Source organism: Nyctereutes procyonoides, unplaced genomic scaffold (assembly GCF_905146905.1).
Source record: "Nyctereutes procyonoides isolate TBG_1078 unplaced genomic scaffold, NYPRO_anot_genome, whole genome shotgun sequence".
NCBI lineage: Eukaryota > Metazoa > Chordata > Mammalia > Carnivora > Canidae > Nyctereutes > Nyctereutes procyonoides.
The window spans coordinates 32,075,648-32,092,168 of NW_026575140.1; the positions used below are offsets into that span (position 1 = coordinate 32,075,648).

Genomic DNA, 16,521 nt, shown 5'->3' on the forward strand with positions numbered 1-16,521 from the left:
GGGCAGAAATGCGGTCTAGCCACACCAGCTTTACAACCAAGGTCCAAATCAAAAGGCAGAGCAGGTAGGCAAGGACAGAGCCAAAGTCAGAAGGTGAAGGGGAGGGGTAGGGATAGAAGCTAAAGCTCCTAACTCCTGACCAGAAAATGCAAGTGTCCAGAGCCATAGAACAAAACAGGAAAACTCAGGGAGACTCTTGCCCAGGGTGCACAGCACTCAGTATTCCAGAAGGCTCTGTGGTCCCTGGATCCTGCCCTCTTCCTTGGCACTGGCTCCCAGTGGTGGCCCACTGTGGCCCCCACCTCGACACAGCCCAACAACTGACCCATCCTGCAGCAGGCATGTTAGGGGCCAGGCCCTGCCCTGGCACTGGCTGCATCTGTGACCGAAGCAGGCACCTCCCACCTTGCGTCTGTGCTGCCATACGGGCCAGGAGTGAGAAAGAGCGGGACCTGCGGAATGTGTCAGAAAGCTGGGAGAGGGTGGGACCATGGCAGCCAGGAGTGGCCCACCGCGAAGCTGAGGTGCAGGAGAAGTCTTGGAGGAGAGGCCGTCTGGGGCAAGCAGCCCAAACAGAGGGGCAGCAGAGGCCAAGGTCCTGAGGCAGGAGCTGCAAGGCAGCTGGAGGGCAGATGAGGCCCAGGAGGCGAAGGGGGGCGGGGCTGAACTCCAGGGCACTGGCCTTGATGCTGCGTGGAGGGGCTTGGGGCATAGACTTGGCTCACACTGAGGTCCAGGCTGCAGCATGGCCCAGGCAGGAAATGGTGGCAGCTGAGGACAAGTGTTAGCAGACATGGAGAGAGGGGTAGCCTCTGGATCTATTTGGAAGGTAGAGCCACAGGATCTATAGATGTGCTAAACATGTAAAGTGAAGAAAGAGCACTCCGATGGCCTGCGCGTGCCAAACCACAGAGATGGTGCAGAAGCAGCCCCGGGAATGGCCCGGAAGCCAGGCTTTGGGGCGTCTGGTGCATAATGCTTTTACAGTGCTTAGACTTGCCTCCGCATGAGCATGTGCACACAGCCCGTACTCAGATCAGCACCTGAGCCACGATGGACACCCCTCCTTGGGGCTCTTCCCCTGCCCTCCCCTGAAGCAGCCACCACCCTGACTTCTCCCACCACAAGACACAACATCAGAACCAGACAGTTCGCTCACTTGCACAAGGCTTCTCTTGTTCTATGTTTTGTAGGTGAGACTACATCTCACCGTCATTATACCCCGTCTCGCTGGGCATCGTGCAAGCTTTCACTCCTGACTGCTGTACAATCCACTCTGAGAACATGCAACAGTTATGCCCCTGCCGTACTCTTGTTAGGCCTCTGGGTCAGATCCAGATTCCACGTCTGGAATCTTCTGAATAATGTGGCTATGCTCATTCTTGTGCATGTCTTTTGAGGTGCACTGCTGTTGGGTATCCACCTAGGAATGAGATGGCCAGGTCACAGAACACACATACGTTCAACTTTAACAGATAACACCAAACCTTTTCCTCTGAATCATTGTAGAGTTGCTGTCCCCAACAGCAATGTATGAAACGTCCCCTTAAGATGCTTTATATATCTTCCACTAGATTTATTCTTAGCCGTTTGGTTTTGTTTTATATTGATATGAAGGGCCCCATTTCATAGTGTATCTTCATGTTCTTTGTTGCTAGCATAGATTCTGACCTCATATACAGCTATTTTACTCAGTGCACATATTAGTTCTGATAGGTTATCTATAGGTCCTTTCAGATTTTATGCACATGAAATCATGTCCTTTGTGAGCAATGGGTTTTATTTCTTCCCTTTCCAACCCTTACTGATTTTATTTCACTTACTTGTCCTACTGGACTGGCAGGGACACTCAACACAGTGCTAACATCAGAATAGTAGACAGCTTGTTTCTATAAGCCTGCAACATTTCACCGTCTTTATGTTTTCTGTGGACATGTTTGTTTCTGTTGTTGCTGCTGTTGTATGCAAATTCCCTTCATCAGATTATTGAATTTACCTCCTATTTTCTAGTTTGCTAAGCGTTTTTATCATGAACAGATGGCAAAATTTATTTAATGTCTTTCTTTCTGCAACCATTAAAATTAGGATGTGATTTTCCTGCTTTATCCAGTTATCATGGTGAATTATAGGACTCAATTTTCAAATGTTACATCAAACTTGAATTCCTTGAATAAATCTAAGTTGGCTGTGATGTACCTTCTTCCTTGTAATATCCTTATTTGGGTATTAAAGTTATTCTTGCCTCATAAATCCAATTGAGAAGAGTTTTCTCTTTTCTCTGGGAAATTTGAGTAGGTTGGCAGTATGTCTTCCTTAAATGTCAGCATCCACTGGAATCACCAGATGGGTCTGGAAATTTCTACGTGGGAATAATTCAAATTAAAGATAATTTTATTATCTTTATTATCTATAAGACTGTATTTGCTCTTCTTTGGTCATTCTTCTAAGTTGCATTTTTTTTCAAGAATTTTTCCACCACACTGAAGTCTTTAAATACATTGGCATAATATTTGTCATCTGTAGGCTAATGTCACTCACCCTTTCCCTGATTCTGATCATCTGTGTCTTCTCTCTTAGTCTCTGGATATTCTTTGGTGGGAGCTTGGTTTCTTAGATACCTAGGAGCTATGTCTACCTCTCTGTCTCTCCCTCTTTCTCCCCACACCCTCCTTCCCAGGGGTTTAACTGGACCCTCTTCATACAATCTGTGCTGTCCTCTGTCAAAATCAAACTGTTGCCAGATGAAGAAGTGGTGGTCTATGGCATCCCCTACCTTCAGAACCTTGAAGAAATCATCGATGTCTACTCAGCCAGGTGAGGCCCAGGGAGGGTCCCCAGAGGCTTCAGCATCCCTGCCACCCCCATCCCCACCCCTGCAGCTTCTCCTCACTGGAAAAGACCCCAGGAGCATTTACTCTGGGATGAAGGGCATGAGCAGGTAAATGTTAGTGGCCAACAGAGCCTTAGTGAGATATGTGAACCCTCCTTGAGGTGTCCAGCATCCAGGAACAGAGAGGCTGTATCTGGGGGTTGTCCTAGAGGCTTTCTCCACCACCTTGCTTGCAGTGAGCTCCCTGCTTGGCATAGAACCTGTCGACCAAGGACCCATAAGCCAAATCACCTCTCTGGGTACATACCACTCACCTGTTCTATACCCCAACCTCTGCCTCCTGCCCACAGGACCATGCAGAACTACCTGGTCTGGCGCCTGGTGCTGGACCGCATTAGTAGCCTGAGCCAGCGATTCAAGGATGCACGGGCAAACTACCGCAAGGTGAGTGAGACCACACAGAGGCTGCTCCTGTCCTGCCCTGTCATTTGTTTGCCTAGGACTTTGGCACTGAGCACTTACTATGAGCCAAAGACCAAGGTTCACACTGGGGTCAGAGCCATGAAAGAGACTAACAAGGTACCTGCCCTCTTGGGGCAGTTGGCAAACTGGAGATCTGCTCTTTCAAAAGCAACAAGTATGACATAAGAGGAAGGGACAGGACAGGGAGAGCCTCTCTCTGCGAAGGTGACATTGGAGACCTTGAGGCAAGAATGGCCAAGACACAAAGAGGCTGGGGGCAGATTCCCAAGGCAAGGCCACCCCAGAGCCACATAATGGGAGGAAAGAGCTGATCTCAGGGAGAGAGATGGGGGCCAGGAATCACGGGACTTAGCAGAGCACAGATTCCACGTGCCGTGAAAGCCACTGGGGTGTTAAGAGCAGGAGCCACAGTCTGGTGTCCTGCTTGTGTGGTCACTCTGGTTGCTCTGGGGGTAGGGTGCAATCAGGACAGAAGCAGGGGACCCCCTGGGAAGCCATGTGATCTGGAGGGTGGTTCTGGGACAATGATCAGTGGGACGTGGAATCAGAGTGGAGACAAGTGCCATCATCCAGATGGGGTGACCGGTTGGACCAGGGCATTGGCAGCAGAAAGAGATGCCTACAGCGGAGAGTTGAGGGACAAATATAGGGGATGAGTGGTGAGGGAGTCAGGGAGACTTTGTGCTTCTTCACTAGAGAAATGGGACAGGCAGGAGTCCTCCACCACATCAGGAAAATGTGGCAGAGCAGCTTGGGGCCAGTCAGGACCCCCGGTTTGGGATGTAGGGTTGGAGACACTACTAACCAAGCATCTCCACCTTGGTGATGGGAAAATTGGGGCCCAGAGAACTGGTGGCTGCAGCTAAGCTGGACATGGCCCCCAGGGCCTCCAGAGTCAACTCCAGCCTGTGCTATGGGATGGGGCTGGAGTCCTGAAGGTCAGAATCCGGCTGGACAGTCATGCCAGGGTGGCAAGAACAGGGGCCAAGGAGGCACTTGTCACTGAAAAGGGCCCTACCACTGCCCTGGGGTAAAGGCCCAACCCGGAGCCTGTGTTGGGAGCCCTCCCCACAACCATCCTACCTGTACTCTCGGTCCTGCCCACACCCATGGCTGGCATTCAGAGGGCAGTCTGAGGTAATCTGTGCACCACCACCCACTGGCTCCTGGGCGCCCTGAGGCTGAGGACAGGGAAGCAGATGTTGGGAAATGCAGCAATGAGTGAATGAATGAATGGCTGACCGGCCGCCACAGGCGCTGTACGGCACAACCGTGGAAGAGGTGCGCTGGCGAGAGTGTGTTAGCTACGTCAACAGCAACATGGAGAGCGCTGTGGGCTCCCTCTACGTCAGGGAGGCCTTCCCTGGAGACAGCAAGGACGCGGTGGGTGCTCGGCACTGGGACTGCTCCACACCCCTGCCCATGGTCCATGGCCCAGGGCCAGGTGCATCCTCCCCGCAGGGACGCTGGCCTACAGTGGTGGGACGCGGGGGTGGGGGTGGGGTTACTGCATGCATCCCCACACCCCACATGGTGACTCCCAGCTTCCCATGTAGGAACCCCCAGGGCCCCCCAACAGCATGTGTGTGCTCAGCAGTTCTGGGGAGCACACATTTGCCCAGTGCCCCATCACATGGGGAGGCCAGAGGCCCCACCTCCAACCCTACAGGCCTGTCTGGGAAAAGGGACAGGTCACATAGGCTATGAGTCTAGGGGTGGTCAGGATCTAGGCCCACCCAGGAGGAAGCCCAGCAGGCAGGACCCCTGTATCAGTGGGGATCATTCCTCATCCCCAACCCCAACACCACAGCAGGGACGGGGCTTTGGACCAGACCCCTGCAGCGACCCCGGAGCTGGTCATGCAGGACAGGGGCCATGCACTCCCCCCAGGTCAGAGAGCTCATCGACAAGGTACGGGCGGTATTCGTGGAGACCCTGGATGAGCTGGGCTGGATGGACGAGGAGTCCAAGAAGAAGGCCCAGGAGAAGGTGGGCGGGTGGCCGGAGCCCTGAGGTCAGGGCTTCCTGCTGGGAGAAGGCAGCCCCAGCATGGGGGCACAGAGATGAAGCCGCCGAGGCTGGGTGTAGCTTGCTCAGAAAGGGGCTGTGGGCAGAAGTGGGACCAGAAGCCAAGTCTGGGAGACCCGCCAGCACCCCTGGGAAGGGGTGGGGGGTGGCCATAGCCTCAGAGCAATAGCCCCTCTTGGCCAGCATGACAAATGGAAGCTGAGCCGCTCTGCCCAGCCCTTGCCCCATCAGACCCCTGGCTGGCTGTCAGGCGCACGTTCGGCCTCCGGCTGAGCTGGTCCACATCTGTCCCCCTCACCCCCAACCTGCAAGGAGGGGCCAAGTCCCTGAGCGCCTTACCCACATGGCAGTGAAGTGAGGGGCAGAGCCAGGACTCCCGTGGTGGGGCAGGCACAGACTGGCCCCCATGTCCTCCCTAGGCCATGAACATCCGCGAGCAGATTGGGTACCCAGACTACATTCTGGAGGAAAGAAACAAGCACCTGGACGAGGAGTACTCCAATGTGCGCCCCATCCCCAGCCAGGGGCCCTCAAAAGCCTCACCTATTCCCTTACCCCAGCCCGCCCTGCCCCTGAGCCAGCCCTGGGAACCATCAGCCTGCAATTCTGGGGCACTGTCACTGATACGGCCACCTTGCAGCAGAGGGTGGCGGCTCCTGAGTTGCCTGTTACTGAGGGGAAGCTACTGTTGGGAGGGAGGGAGTTGCAAAAATGCCCAGAGCCAGCATTGACACCCCCACCCCCCCATCTTCACCCAGAACCCCTGGCCTTGTGCAAGACAGCCTGGTCAGTCCCAAGGCCCTGCCCTGCCTGCACCCCCGGCAGTGACCACCCCTCTCTCATAGCTGAACTTCTCGGAGGACCAGTACTTTGAAAACGGTCTCCAGAACCTCAAGGCTGGCGCCCAGCGGAGCCTCAAGAAGCTGCGGGAGAAAGTAGACCAGAACCTGTGAGTGGGGACGGCAGGTGGGAGCCAGTGGGCTGGGCACCGGGCCGGACTCAGAGCCGCGCCGTGCCTTCCACTTTCGGGCTCAGGGTCAGGGGACTGCCCAGACCTTGCCCGGCTGTGGGCAGCACAGGTCTCATGGCATGGCCACTGGGACAGGGGCCCCAAGCAGGGGAGCCGCGTTCAGCCAGCAGGGGGCCAGGACGGAGGACTCCCAGGCACGGGCTTGGGTGACCTGCCCGTTCATCACAGCTGGATCATTGGGGCGGCCGTGGTTAATGCATTCTACTCCCCGAACCGAAACCAAATAGGTACGTTCACCCTCTCTGTGACTGACCCCAGCCCCCAGCAGCCCCCACCCCTTCCTCCTGGGGGCCTCTTCCGTCACCCCACCTGTGGGGCCAGTCCTCTGCTCTGGGAGCTGTGGACTCCTGTCCCAGAGGCAGCAGAGGATGGTGGGAAGAGCTTGGATCTGCTGGGCCTGGCCTTGCGCATCTCAGCTGGAAGGGGGTGGGGGAGGTGGGGGGGAGTCAGAGCCCTGCCATCCCCACAGTGTCCCATGTCCCCTGAACAGTGTTCCCACTGGGATCCTACAGCCTCCTTTCTTCAGCAAACATCAGCCTCAGGCCTTGAACTTGAGGGGGGTTGGTCAGAGCCCTGCCTCCCTGGACACTCACTCACAGCCCATCCCCACCATGTCCCATGTCCCCCGAGCAGTGTTCCCTGCTGGGATCCTACAGCCTCCATTCTTCAGCAAACATCAGCCTCAGGCCTTGAACTTCGGGGGCATTGGGATGGTGATTGGGCATGAGATCACCCACGGCTTTGACGACAATGGTAGGGAAGCCCTATGAAGGGTCAGCATGAGGCCGGCAGGTCACATGCCCACACTCCCCTCTCCACTGAGTGCTGGTCCCAACAGGGGACAGAGGGATAGGGGCTATGGGGCTGTCCATCCAACCCCTTCATGATGCAGGTAGGGATATGGAGGCCCAGGCATGGGAAGGATTTGCCAGGTGCCCAGGGAACCTATGGTGGCAGAGCAGCTCTGAAGGGCTGGCGTGGCCCCAGACAGGCCTCTTGCTCTAGGTAGAGCCATGGAAGAGAGGACGCAAGGGCTCGAGTGCGCCATTTGCTGGCCATTCCTTCCTGAGCCTGTGACATGGACACAGTGACCCTATATCCCGTGTACCTCTGAAGCTCCAGGACCTGGCCTGGAGCCTGACCTGGTGTCATTCTGGGGCAGCCAGCACATCTTCTCCAGTCCAGAGATGTGCTGACCTGACATTCCCACCTCCACCTATGGGGTGGGGACCCCTGCCGGGTCCTAGTGGCCTATGACTATGCCCAGGGCTCCAGCTGCAACCCAGGGAGCCTGCTTTCCTACAGGACTTGACCACTGGGACCTTCTGAGGGCAGCCTCGTGTGCCCCCCTTACCTGGGGTTCAGAGGGTCTGGACATCACCCCAAGGGTCATTACACCACTGCACCTTGGGGGTTCTGAACCTGGAAACCCTGGACCCTCCCCTCGGGGGTGCTGCTAGACCACCGAAGCCCCCCTCCCAGCAGCCCTCCAACATCGTGCCAGTCCATCAAGCAGTGACACCCTTCAGGGCCCACACTCCCTGCTCCCATGAGAGCTCTAGATATTGGCTTCTGGGGGGGCACGGGAGGCTGGCTGTGGCAGGCGGGAGGCCGAGTGGGCAGCCCACCTGTGCCTGCCCAGGCCGTAACTTTGACAAGGATGGGAACATGCTGGATTGGTGGAGCAATTTCTCGGCCCAGCACTTCCAGGAGCAGTCGGAGTGCATGGTCCACCAGTACGGGAACTACTCCTGGGACCTGGCGGACAACCAAAACGTGAGTGCCCCTGCCGCCTCCGGGGACCCGCTCCCCCAGCCCTGGCCTTCCCCCACTCCTGGACGCGGTCGGGGGTGGGGAGCCCCGGGCTGCCCAGCCATCCCAGGTCCTGTGTGCAGGTGAACGGGTTCAGCACACTCGGGGAAAACATCGCCGACAACGGAGGGGTGCGGCAGGCATACAAGGTGGGTCTAGGCAGGGGCCCCTAGGACAGGCACTGCAACGAGGCATACCCTGGAACCCTTCTCCGTGTGTCCCAGGGGCAGCAGGGCCCTGGGGGAGCCGGTGTGGCTGCAGGTGGGTGCACACTGCCATCCTTGCCCACACTTAATCCTGACCTTAGTTGAGCCTCCCACCTCTGGGGGAGCCACTGTCTATCTCTAAGGGAGACAGTGACATTCGCAATGTACCCACCGGCCTCAGCGGTGCCCCGACACCCGTAGCCTCAGGCCCCGGCCCCAGGAGCTCCTTGCAGGCGGGCGCTGTGCAGCAGTCTGTCTGAGCAGGGAGCCCCAACCCAGCCCAGCCAGCGGGGCACTGAGATGACCACTGGGCGATTGAGGTAGGGGGGACCAGCCCTGCAATGCTCAAAGGGCCTGAGGCCACAGAGGCAGGACCTCTACCAGGAGTAGGCTGGGAGCCAGACTTCCACTCTCCCAGTCCTGAGGACCATGGAGTCCCTGTGGGCTGGCGTGGCCCTGGGAGCGAGGCCAGGCCTTTGCCCAGCACCTGTTTGGCACCTGCAGGCTTACCTCAAGTGGATGGCAGAAGGCGGCAAGGACCAGCAGCTGCCAGGGCTGGGACTGACCTACAACCAGCTGTTCTTTATCAACTATGCCCAGGTAGGAGCCAGAGGTCCCACCCCACCTGCCTCTACTCACGTCCCTGGAGCCTCCAGTGTGCAAACCAGAACTTACTGGCCTGGAAAGCTTCCTAGAGAGAAAGGATGGCAGGGGGTGGGAACGGAGTCAGGGGAGGGTTCAGCTGGAGCTGGAGCCTGCCTCCCCTGCCCGAGAAGGGGCAGCCTGGGACAGACCTGACTCCCTTGTGCCTAGAAAGAAATGAGACCACACACCCGTCCCTGCCACCCCAGGGCCACCCCACCCCTACCTGGGTCCCCTCCGGGCCCCCCTTATTCCTCTGTCCCATTCCCTAGGCCCGCCCCTCCCCCAGTCCTGCAGCCATGCTCCTCGTGTGCCCACAGGTGTGGTGTGGGTCCTACCGGCCTGAGTTTGCCATACAGTCCATCAAGACTGACGTCCATAGCCCCCTGAAATACAGGCAAGTGGCCCCTGCCTCCCCATGGGCAAGCCCCTACCCCACCCCATGCCCAGCAAGCTGACTCAGGGTCCCGGTCACCCGCAGGGTGCTGGGCTCGCTGCAGAACCTGGCGGCCTTCTCGGAGGCCTTCCACTGTGCCCAGGGCAGCCCAATGCACCCGCACCAGCGATGCCGCGTCTGGTAGCCACGGGCAAGCCACTCTGCCATGGTCCACGCGCACCGGCCGCAGGAGGCCAGGCGTCCCTTCTGCGTGCAGCTGGAGCAGCGGGCCAGGCCAGCACGCATCCCACCCCGCACCGCCTGGAGTGCAGCCGCGGCACCCCGGTTGAGCGGGGCCACCTGGTGCCCTTGGCGCCCCAGCCCTGTAGACATGTTTAACTGTCTGCACCCACTCTCCAAAGTGTCCTTGTCAGCTGTCCACAAGCTTCAGACTTGAGCTAAGTAAACGCTTCAAAGAAGTCAGTGGCCTTGTCTGTTTAGGAGGGGCCCCAGGGGCAGGGGGTGGCCGTGCCCAGGGCAGTCAGCGCTGGCTCTGCCCACTGGCTGCTGGTGGCCTTGGGCAAAACAGCAGCCAGGTGGGGAAACAGCAGGGCACTCTGTAGAGGGAGGTCCACTCTTGATGCATGACTCCAGGGTCTCAGTGCTGGGGGCACTGCAGTGACCAGGATGCCCCCAGATACTGGTCCTCTGGGACCACCCATTCAGGTGAGAGGAGGGGCCACTGACTCAGGAGCTGGCTGAGGTGGTGAGGTGGGCCAAGGGGACTAGGGAGCCATAGCTCAGAATTTAGACTTTGGGTTTTACGTAACTGGGGCCAGGGGAGGAGTTAAACTGCAAAGGGACATTGTCACCTGCCCTGAGTTTTTAAATGACCCCTGAAGGAAGGACTGAATGCAGGGAGGAAGCTGGGGGGCCAGCTAGGAGGCCGCTGTGGTCACCAGCCCAGATGGGAGAGGGGGGAGACAGGGGAGGTGCTGCAACAGTCATCTGAACCCACCCAGACTGGGGAGCCCCTGATGAGGGGTGGGGCAGGTTTCCACTCTGGACACATTAGGTTCCACATCCTTGCTGCACCCCCAAGGAACAGTACTAGGGCAGCTGGATGAACCAGCTGGGCCAAGACTCCTGGGGCCAGTCACCACCGCCAGCAGAGTACAAATGACAAATGTCCTCTGTGAAGGTCCTTCCTCTCCCCGAGTCCCACTGTCTACCTTGCTCCAGCAGCTGGATGGAGACCATCTCCTCCCTGGAAGCCCAGTGGACAGGAGCACTGAGCCTGACCCTTCCATGCTGGGCTATCACCTGGGGAGTTCCCAATCCCACCCTCAGACCCCTGACTCCTGTGCCACAGGCCTGAGGTCACCAGGGAGGTGGCAGGCACATTTCCAGCACTCCCCTACCCCCCCCCCCCAGGGCAGCCTGCAGACCCCTAACTGCCCAGCTGGTCAGGGGGAAAACAACAGTAACAGAGATGGGGTGGCCGAAGACACAGAACTCAGAGCCAATGAAGAAACATAGTTTAATGCTCAGTGCCACCCCGGGACTCAGCAGAGCTTCATGCTCCAGTCCAGAGATTCCGGAGAGATTCTTCACAGCCAACTCCCAGCAGGCCTGGGGCAGCAGATGCCTTCCAGATCCTCAGACACCTCAGGGGGCTCACCTTGTGCACACCTGTCCATCACACTGTGCAGAGGCCCCATCAGGCCGGCCACACTCAAGGGCAGCTGCTCCCACCCACCAGAGGCCTGGGTCCCAAATGCTGGACACTACCCTCCATTCAGTCACAGGAGGGCAGCACCATGACCACACCAATGCTAGCTCTGGTCACCTGGTCATGCTGGCCCTCCCAAGGCTGAGAGGACAGGTGGCCCTTCTGCCCTCTGAGGAGGGCCCTGCTGTGCCAACCCAACTAGCCACCCTGCCCCGGTTCCCCACGGCTCTCAGCCCATTGTCCCTCTATACACTGGGATGACAGTGACATCCTGGGCTGCCATGAACACAAAAATCCCCTAACGCCTGCAAGGTCCAGCCTGACACCCGTCCACCCCTAGCACTCAGCCCAGGGAGGTGGGGTGTGCCCAGTGGGCAGTTCTTAGCAGGCAGTGTCCTCCCCAGGCCCAAGCTCACCTGGGGCAACTCACTGGCACAGCCTTCCGCTGAGATGCCCAGGGCCTGCAAGATGCTCTCCCGAGGGACATAGTCGCCTGGCGACTTCTGGACGAAGTGTAGCAACACTTTGTCACCACCTACAGCAGCGGGGAGGTGGTTAGGGTACCCCTGCATGCTGGGAGGAGGGGGACAGCCCTGGTGGTCTATGACTCCACCTGACTACTCAGACCAGTGACCCCACCCAGCTAAGCCAACACCAAGAACTGGGCCACCCCACAGAGAAGACTTGAAAGACCAACAAATCACTTGAGGAGGAGAGGGTCAGAGCACACCACCAAGTTCAGCAAGACCTCCCCACCTGCGGATGTGACCTTGGCACCCCAAGCAACCAGGCACTGGCCCCTGATGTCCCTTCCCCAGCCCACCTTTGGTAACCACCAGTAGCCCCCCACTCTGCAGCAGGTCCCCAGACAGGTTCCCGTGGATGCCAACAGCTTTGGCCTAGAGGGAAGAAGGCAGGTCCAGGTCAACCCTAGAGAGAAGCCCACCGCCCCCACCCCTGCCCCAGGTCTCACCCAGCGTTGGCCATCACCAACCTTGAGGGCCACATCGCGCACAGGCTTTCCCAGGGCAGCCGGCAAGATGCTCAAGCTGTTGTACCTGCGAAGACACAGCTGTCTTGGCCAGGCTCTGGCTTTTCTGTGAAGACATAGCCCCTTCGCCTGCTCCCAGCCTCCACAGGATGTGCAGAGCAGTCCACACAAGCAGGCTTTGCCTCCTCTCAGCAGGGACTCAGAGGCCACCAGGCAACCAAGCCAGCAACCAGCCCAGCCCAGCCAGCAACTTCTCCCCAGCAGAGGACTGGGGAATGTGCACTGGACCCCTGCCAGCAGGTTGAGCTTGCACTCAGCCCAGGACCTGACTTCTCTAAATGGAAAGGGAAAGAAACTGTCCATGGCTCAATGAGGAGGCTTATTGTTCTAGAGCTTGTCCTCAGCTCAGTCTCCAAAATAAACTGCCTTTGCTGTGGCCCAGCTGCCCTGCCTGGGGCCAGGAGCCGACACTGGCTGTGGGGAGAGGGCTGCAGGGCAGGCTGTGCAGAGGGCAGGAGGTAACCAGATGCAGAAGTGCAAGGCAAGGGGAGGGGGATGCAGAGGCAGGAGGTGGGACCTCAGTGGGGGTGGGGGTGGGAGTGGGGGGCACAGTTCCTCCTGCCTCACTGAGGGAGCCCACAGTGCTGGCTGAGCAAGTTCTCCTGGCCTCTCCCCTGTCCCTCAGCACCCCCCACCCGAGGTTCCTGTAGAGCTGGTTGCCCAGCCCAGGTTGACCTGGAGCCCCTTCCCTGTCCTGACCTTGGCACCAGTACCCTGGGGTCACTACCTAATCCCATTGCCAGGGGACACTGAGGGGGACAGCCCGGGTGCCAGGGAAGGATGCAGGCAGGGATGAAGTCCTGGGGCTGAAGTGGGGACTGCCCCCAGACCTGTGGGCCAAAGCCTCCCAGGGCTCAGAAGCGAGGTCCACCCCTGACCACTGTCCCCCAGGACGACCAGCCCAGCCTCCCAGGCAGGGAGGGGGCAGGTGGGACCCAGGGCCTTGGGAGCCCCCACGAGGCCCCCGCAAGCCCCGGGGATGCCCCCACCCTGCACGGGCACCACGGTGTGCCCTACTTGGCATGAGCAACACAAAGGACTGCTGGCCCTTTCTCATTCCACACGGTCACTGGAAACCATTTTACAGAGAAATCACTGAACGGGGGAGTCCAGCGGTGGTTGTGCGGCCACGTTGCTATAATGGACACTCCCGGGCCTGAGATGTGCCTCAGGCCCCACCGGCTCATTCATCCAGCAGCACTTCCGGGGGGCAGCTCTATGTCACCTGCAGGTCCTGCCGGGACCCTCCAGGGGACCTTCCCTCTACTGTGTGGCCTGGGGGCCCGCCAGGCTGGGGGGGGGGCTGCTCCCCTCCCATCTCTGTCCCTCACCCTCAGGCCACGGACGTCCCCAGAGTACTTTCTGGAAGCTGGAGCCAGGCAGGGAAGGAAGGGGTGACACCCCATGTCCACATGGGAACAGGCTGTAACTGTCCTGTCTACGGGGTGCTTGCTGTGGGCAGGCCGAGCCTCGGGGCTCCAGGGGCAGGGAAGAGAGAGGTTAGGTGGCCCATCCAGGGCCACTGGGGACACGGCTGCTCTGCGGCTGCGCCGTGCTCGAAGCTCCCAGCCTGGCTCCAGTTTGGGCTCCAGTAGACCTGGGCCCCACAGAAGATTTGGGGTGTGTGGACTGGACCCCAGGCTGGGTGAGCCAGGGATTTGGCTCAGCTGGCACCTTACTCAGGCCAGGCAGCAAGCCGATGTACCATACAGGCTCCAGATGGGGCGCTATGGCCCGTGACTGGGGCACTAGGCTCCGGGCCCCTCCACAGCCTGCTGGGGGTAGGTCTTGGGCGAGAAGGCTAACCCACAGTCGTAACAGACAGCACCTGGGAGAGAGCCCTGCAAAGGGATGGCTGGGCAGTGGATACGGGCAGAGCCTGTGCCCAGGAAGAGGCAGCAGGGACAGGAGGAAGAAGCAGCAGACGCCCCCACGCTCACCGCTTGAAGCCCAGCTCCCTGTAGAACTGCTTGCTCTCATCCAGGTAAAGCTCTAGGAAGCAAAGGCCATGAGTGTGTCCTCAGGCCCATCCTCCCCTGGCCCCCCCTCCTGCATCCAGCCCCGTCTCCCCTTGTTTGCCACCCCACAGGACAAGGAGGAGAGAACAGAGTGTGCCCACTGTTGGGGGGATGGAGGCCCAGAGGTAACAGGGAAAGGGAGCAGTGGGACTCCCCTGGACTCTGCCACTGGGCCCAGGGGTCTGTGAGGGCCTCTTCTGGGTACCGGGGAGAGGGGCTAGCACAGTGGGAGTGTGGGGGCAAGTTGCAATCTTGTCCCAGCTACTCCTCCAGGCCCCTGGGCAAGACCTGTGGTGCTGATGGGAGGCCAGCATCACCCCTGGGTCCTGCCACCTGCACATGGGAGCGACATCCTGGCTGGCAGAATGCACTGAGGGCAACAGGTGGAGACCCCAGGAGAGATGACTGGAGATCCAGAGAGGGAAGGGTCAGGGTGGGGCAAGGAGGGGATGGTGGATGCGCCCAGCTTGGCCCAGGGTCTCAGGGTGGCTGGCGGGTTACAGTGAGAGGAGAGGGGGGACGCCGGGCACCTCCTGCGAAGTAGCCACCGTCCAGGAACTCCTGCAGGCCCAGGACCTCGGGGCCCACGCCCACCAGGCGCACGCCGTGCTGGTCCAGGAGCCCCCTGAGGCTGCTGAGGTCCCGGGCGATCCAGCGACACACTGAGCAGCCGAAGCGCCGCAGGCCGGCCACCACGCACGCCTGTTCCAGCCACAGAGTCCGCAGCTCCACGGCCTGCACGGGGTGCGGAGGGGCGCCCTGGACCACCGCCCACGCCGGTCCGCGCCCGGGGCTGTGCGGCCCCCAGCGCCACCACCCTCCCGGGCACCCCCCCCACCCAGGCCGGCCGGGGATGCCAACGCCAGGGTGCACGGGCAGGTGCAGGAGCCCACCCACCGTCCTGCGCTGGTCGGCCTCACCTCGCCGGTCACCGCGTGCTTCAGGACACACGCGCCCACGCGGGCAAGGTCCACAGTGCTCATGTCCTCCTGCCTCCAGGCTCCCGCTCCCGGCTCCCGGCCCTGCTCGCCCGCCCCACCCCGCCCCTGCCACCCTAGGCGGGCCTCGGTGCCGGCCCCGCCCCGGACCGCCCCTACCAGGGCGGCGACCCGGCCCGCGCCTCGCACCTGTTTTGCATAAGCACATCCGCGGATGACATCAGGATGACATCACTGCGCTGGTGCTGGAGGCACGTGTGCGCCTGCGCACAGAGCTGCCCCGCGTGGGGGTGCAGGTGCCGAGCAGAACAACGGGTAGGGTGCAGGGGCCGGGCCCGGGGCCGGGGTGCAGTGGGCGGGGCCGGAGACCGGGGTGCAGGGGCCGGGCCCGGGGGTCTGGGTGCAGGGGGCGGTGGCGAGGGGTCGGGAGTCGGGGTGCAGGGGGCCCGGGGCAGAGGGCGTGGGGCTGGGGGCCGGGGTGCAGGGGCCGGGTGGTGCGCGCTTTGCGGGGCAGAGTGAAGGTTGGCGAGTGAGCGCGGGATCGCGGCTCTGCCCCCGCCCCCACCCGCGGCCGCCCTACAGGCTGAGGAGCACCAGGCCTTAGCAGAGCTTAGCCTTGACCCCTGCTCTTACTTCAGCTTTAAAATCCCTACGAATGCATCCTTTTTCAAATTACATATGCGCCTTGGCCTTAATCATAAAATACTGACAATTTCTTGCGAGCGAAATACCTTCTCTTAAGCCCCCATCTTTGGGCATCATGGACCCAAAAGAAATAAGAGCATTTTGCCACGTGCCTCCAGACGTTGTCTTGTTATTGCTGACCACAGCCCTGTCGCACCTGCCATTACCTGGAGCTAGGATGAAGGCCTGAGAATGGGCGGGGGACGAAGCCAAGACTTGACTCAGGAAACAGTCATCTGAGGGGACACCCTCACCCCCCACCCCACGCTCACCACCACGTCTGTGCATCTGCTCTCAACCTCGCTGCCCAGGGTCCATAGACCACTGGGGGACCTGCCCCTGCCCCCCGCCACAACGAGTTTGGAGAGAGTGCCCCCCCCCGACCACCACTGACACTGCCCAGTATGTCACGGGACACCTGGTACAAGGGGAGGACGGCACCCAGAGTGGTCCTGCTCCCTTCTTACAGGTCTGGGAGGTTGAAGGACAGTGGTGGCTGGAGCTCCAGACAGCAGCACAGGAGCCTAGCCTCACCCCCCTCCTGTCACAAAGCATTCATATCCTGATCTGGAAGGCAGGAAGGAGACCAGCAGAGATGGACAGCAGCCCCGGCCCCGGGGCCTCACCCCCAGTCCCCCGAGTCCCAGCCTCTCCCCCTCGGTGGCACCACCATGCCCACGGCACAGGCAGG

The 16,521-nt window shown here is 60.1% G+C and overlaps 2 protein-coding genes across 2 annotated transcripts in view; one reads left to right on the forward strand and one right to left on the reverse strand.

The window, feature by feature from the left end:
- MMEL1 (membrane metalloendopeptidase like 1) overlaps positions 1-9,769 on the forward strand; it is a 32,896-nt gene extending 23,127 nt beyond the window's left edge. Inside the window, exons 11-23 of the mRNA XM_055306800.1 lie at positions 2,678-2,814; positions 3,181-3,274; positions 4,568-4,696; positions 5,204-5,302; positions 5,761-5,844; positions 6,187-6,290; positions 6,540-6,598; positions 7,005-7,124; positions 8,014-8,147; positions 8,267-8,332; positions 8,894-8,989; positions 9,352-9,428; positions 9,513-9,769. Coding sequence (XP_055162775.1) covers positions 2,678-2,814; positions 3,181-3,274; positions 4,568-4,696; positions 5,204-5,302; positions 5,761-5,844; positions 6,187-6,290; positions 6,540-6,598; positions 7,005-7,124; positions 8,014-8,147; positions 8,267-8,332; positions 8,894-8,989; positions 9,352-9,428; positions 9,513-9,612 — 1,299 coding nt within the window. The 3' untranslated portion in view covers positions 9,613-9,769. The remainder of the gene's footprint in view (positions 1-2,677; positions 2,815-3,180; positions 3,275-4,567; positions 4,697-5,203; positions 5,303-5,760; positions 5,845-6,186; positions 6,291-6,539; positions 6,599-7,004; positions 7,125-8,013; positions 8,148-8,266; positions 8,333-8,893; positions 8,990-9,351; positions 9,429-9,512) is intronic.
- Positions 9,770-10,959: 1,190 nt separating this feature from the next.
- Positions 10,960-15,219, reverse strand: PRXL2B (peroxiredoxin like 2B). The gene is made up of 7 exons (XM_055306844.1): positions 15,129-15,219; positions 14,739-14,943; positions 14,131-14,182; positions 12,134-12,197; positions 11,963-12,038; positions 11,556-11,674; positions 10,960-11,111 (listed from the first exon to the last, which is right to left on the reverse strand). Exons 1-7 carry the CDS (start codon positions 15,189-15,191, stop codon positions 11,085-11,087), a joined length of 606 nt encoding a protein of 201 aa, XP_055162819.1. The 5' UTR covers positions 15,192-15,219; the 3' UTR covers positions 10,960-11,084.
- Between the last annotated feature and the right edge of the window lie 1,302 nt (positions 15,220-16,521).

What these genes read in the sequence shown, in the direction of transcription:
- PRXL2B (XM_055306844.1), bottom strand. Translation starts at nt 15,191, where the DNA reads ATGAGCACTGTGGACCTTGCCCGCGTGGGCGCGTGTGTCCTGAAGCAC. An exon ending in AGGGAGCTGGGCTTCAAGCG is followed by an intron (nt 12,198 to 14,130) that starts GTGAGCGTGGGG and finishes GTGTCTTCGCAG; the next exon opens with GTACAACAGCTTGAGCATCT. An exon ending in GTGCCAGTGAGTTGCCCCAG is followed by an intron (nt 11,112 to 11,555) that starts GTGAGCTTGGGC and finishes GCCTCTGCACAG; the next exon opens with TGTGATGGACAGGTGTGCAC.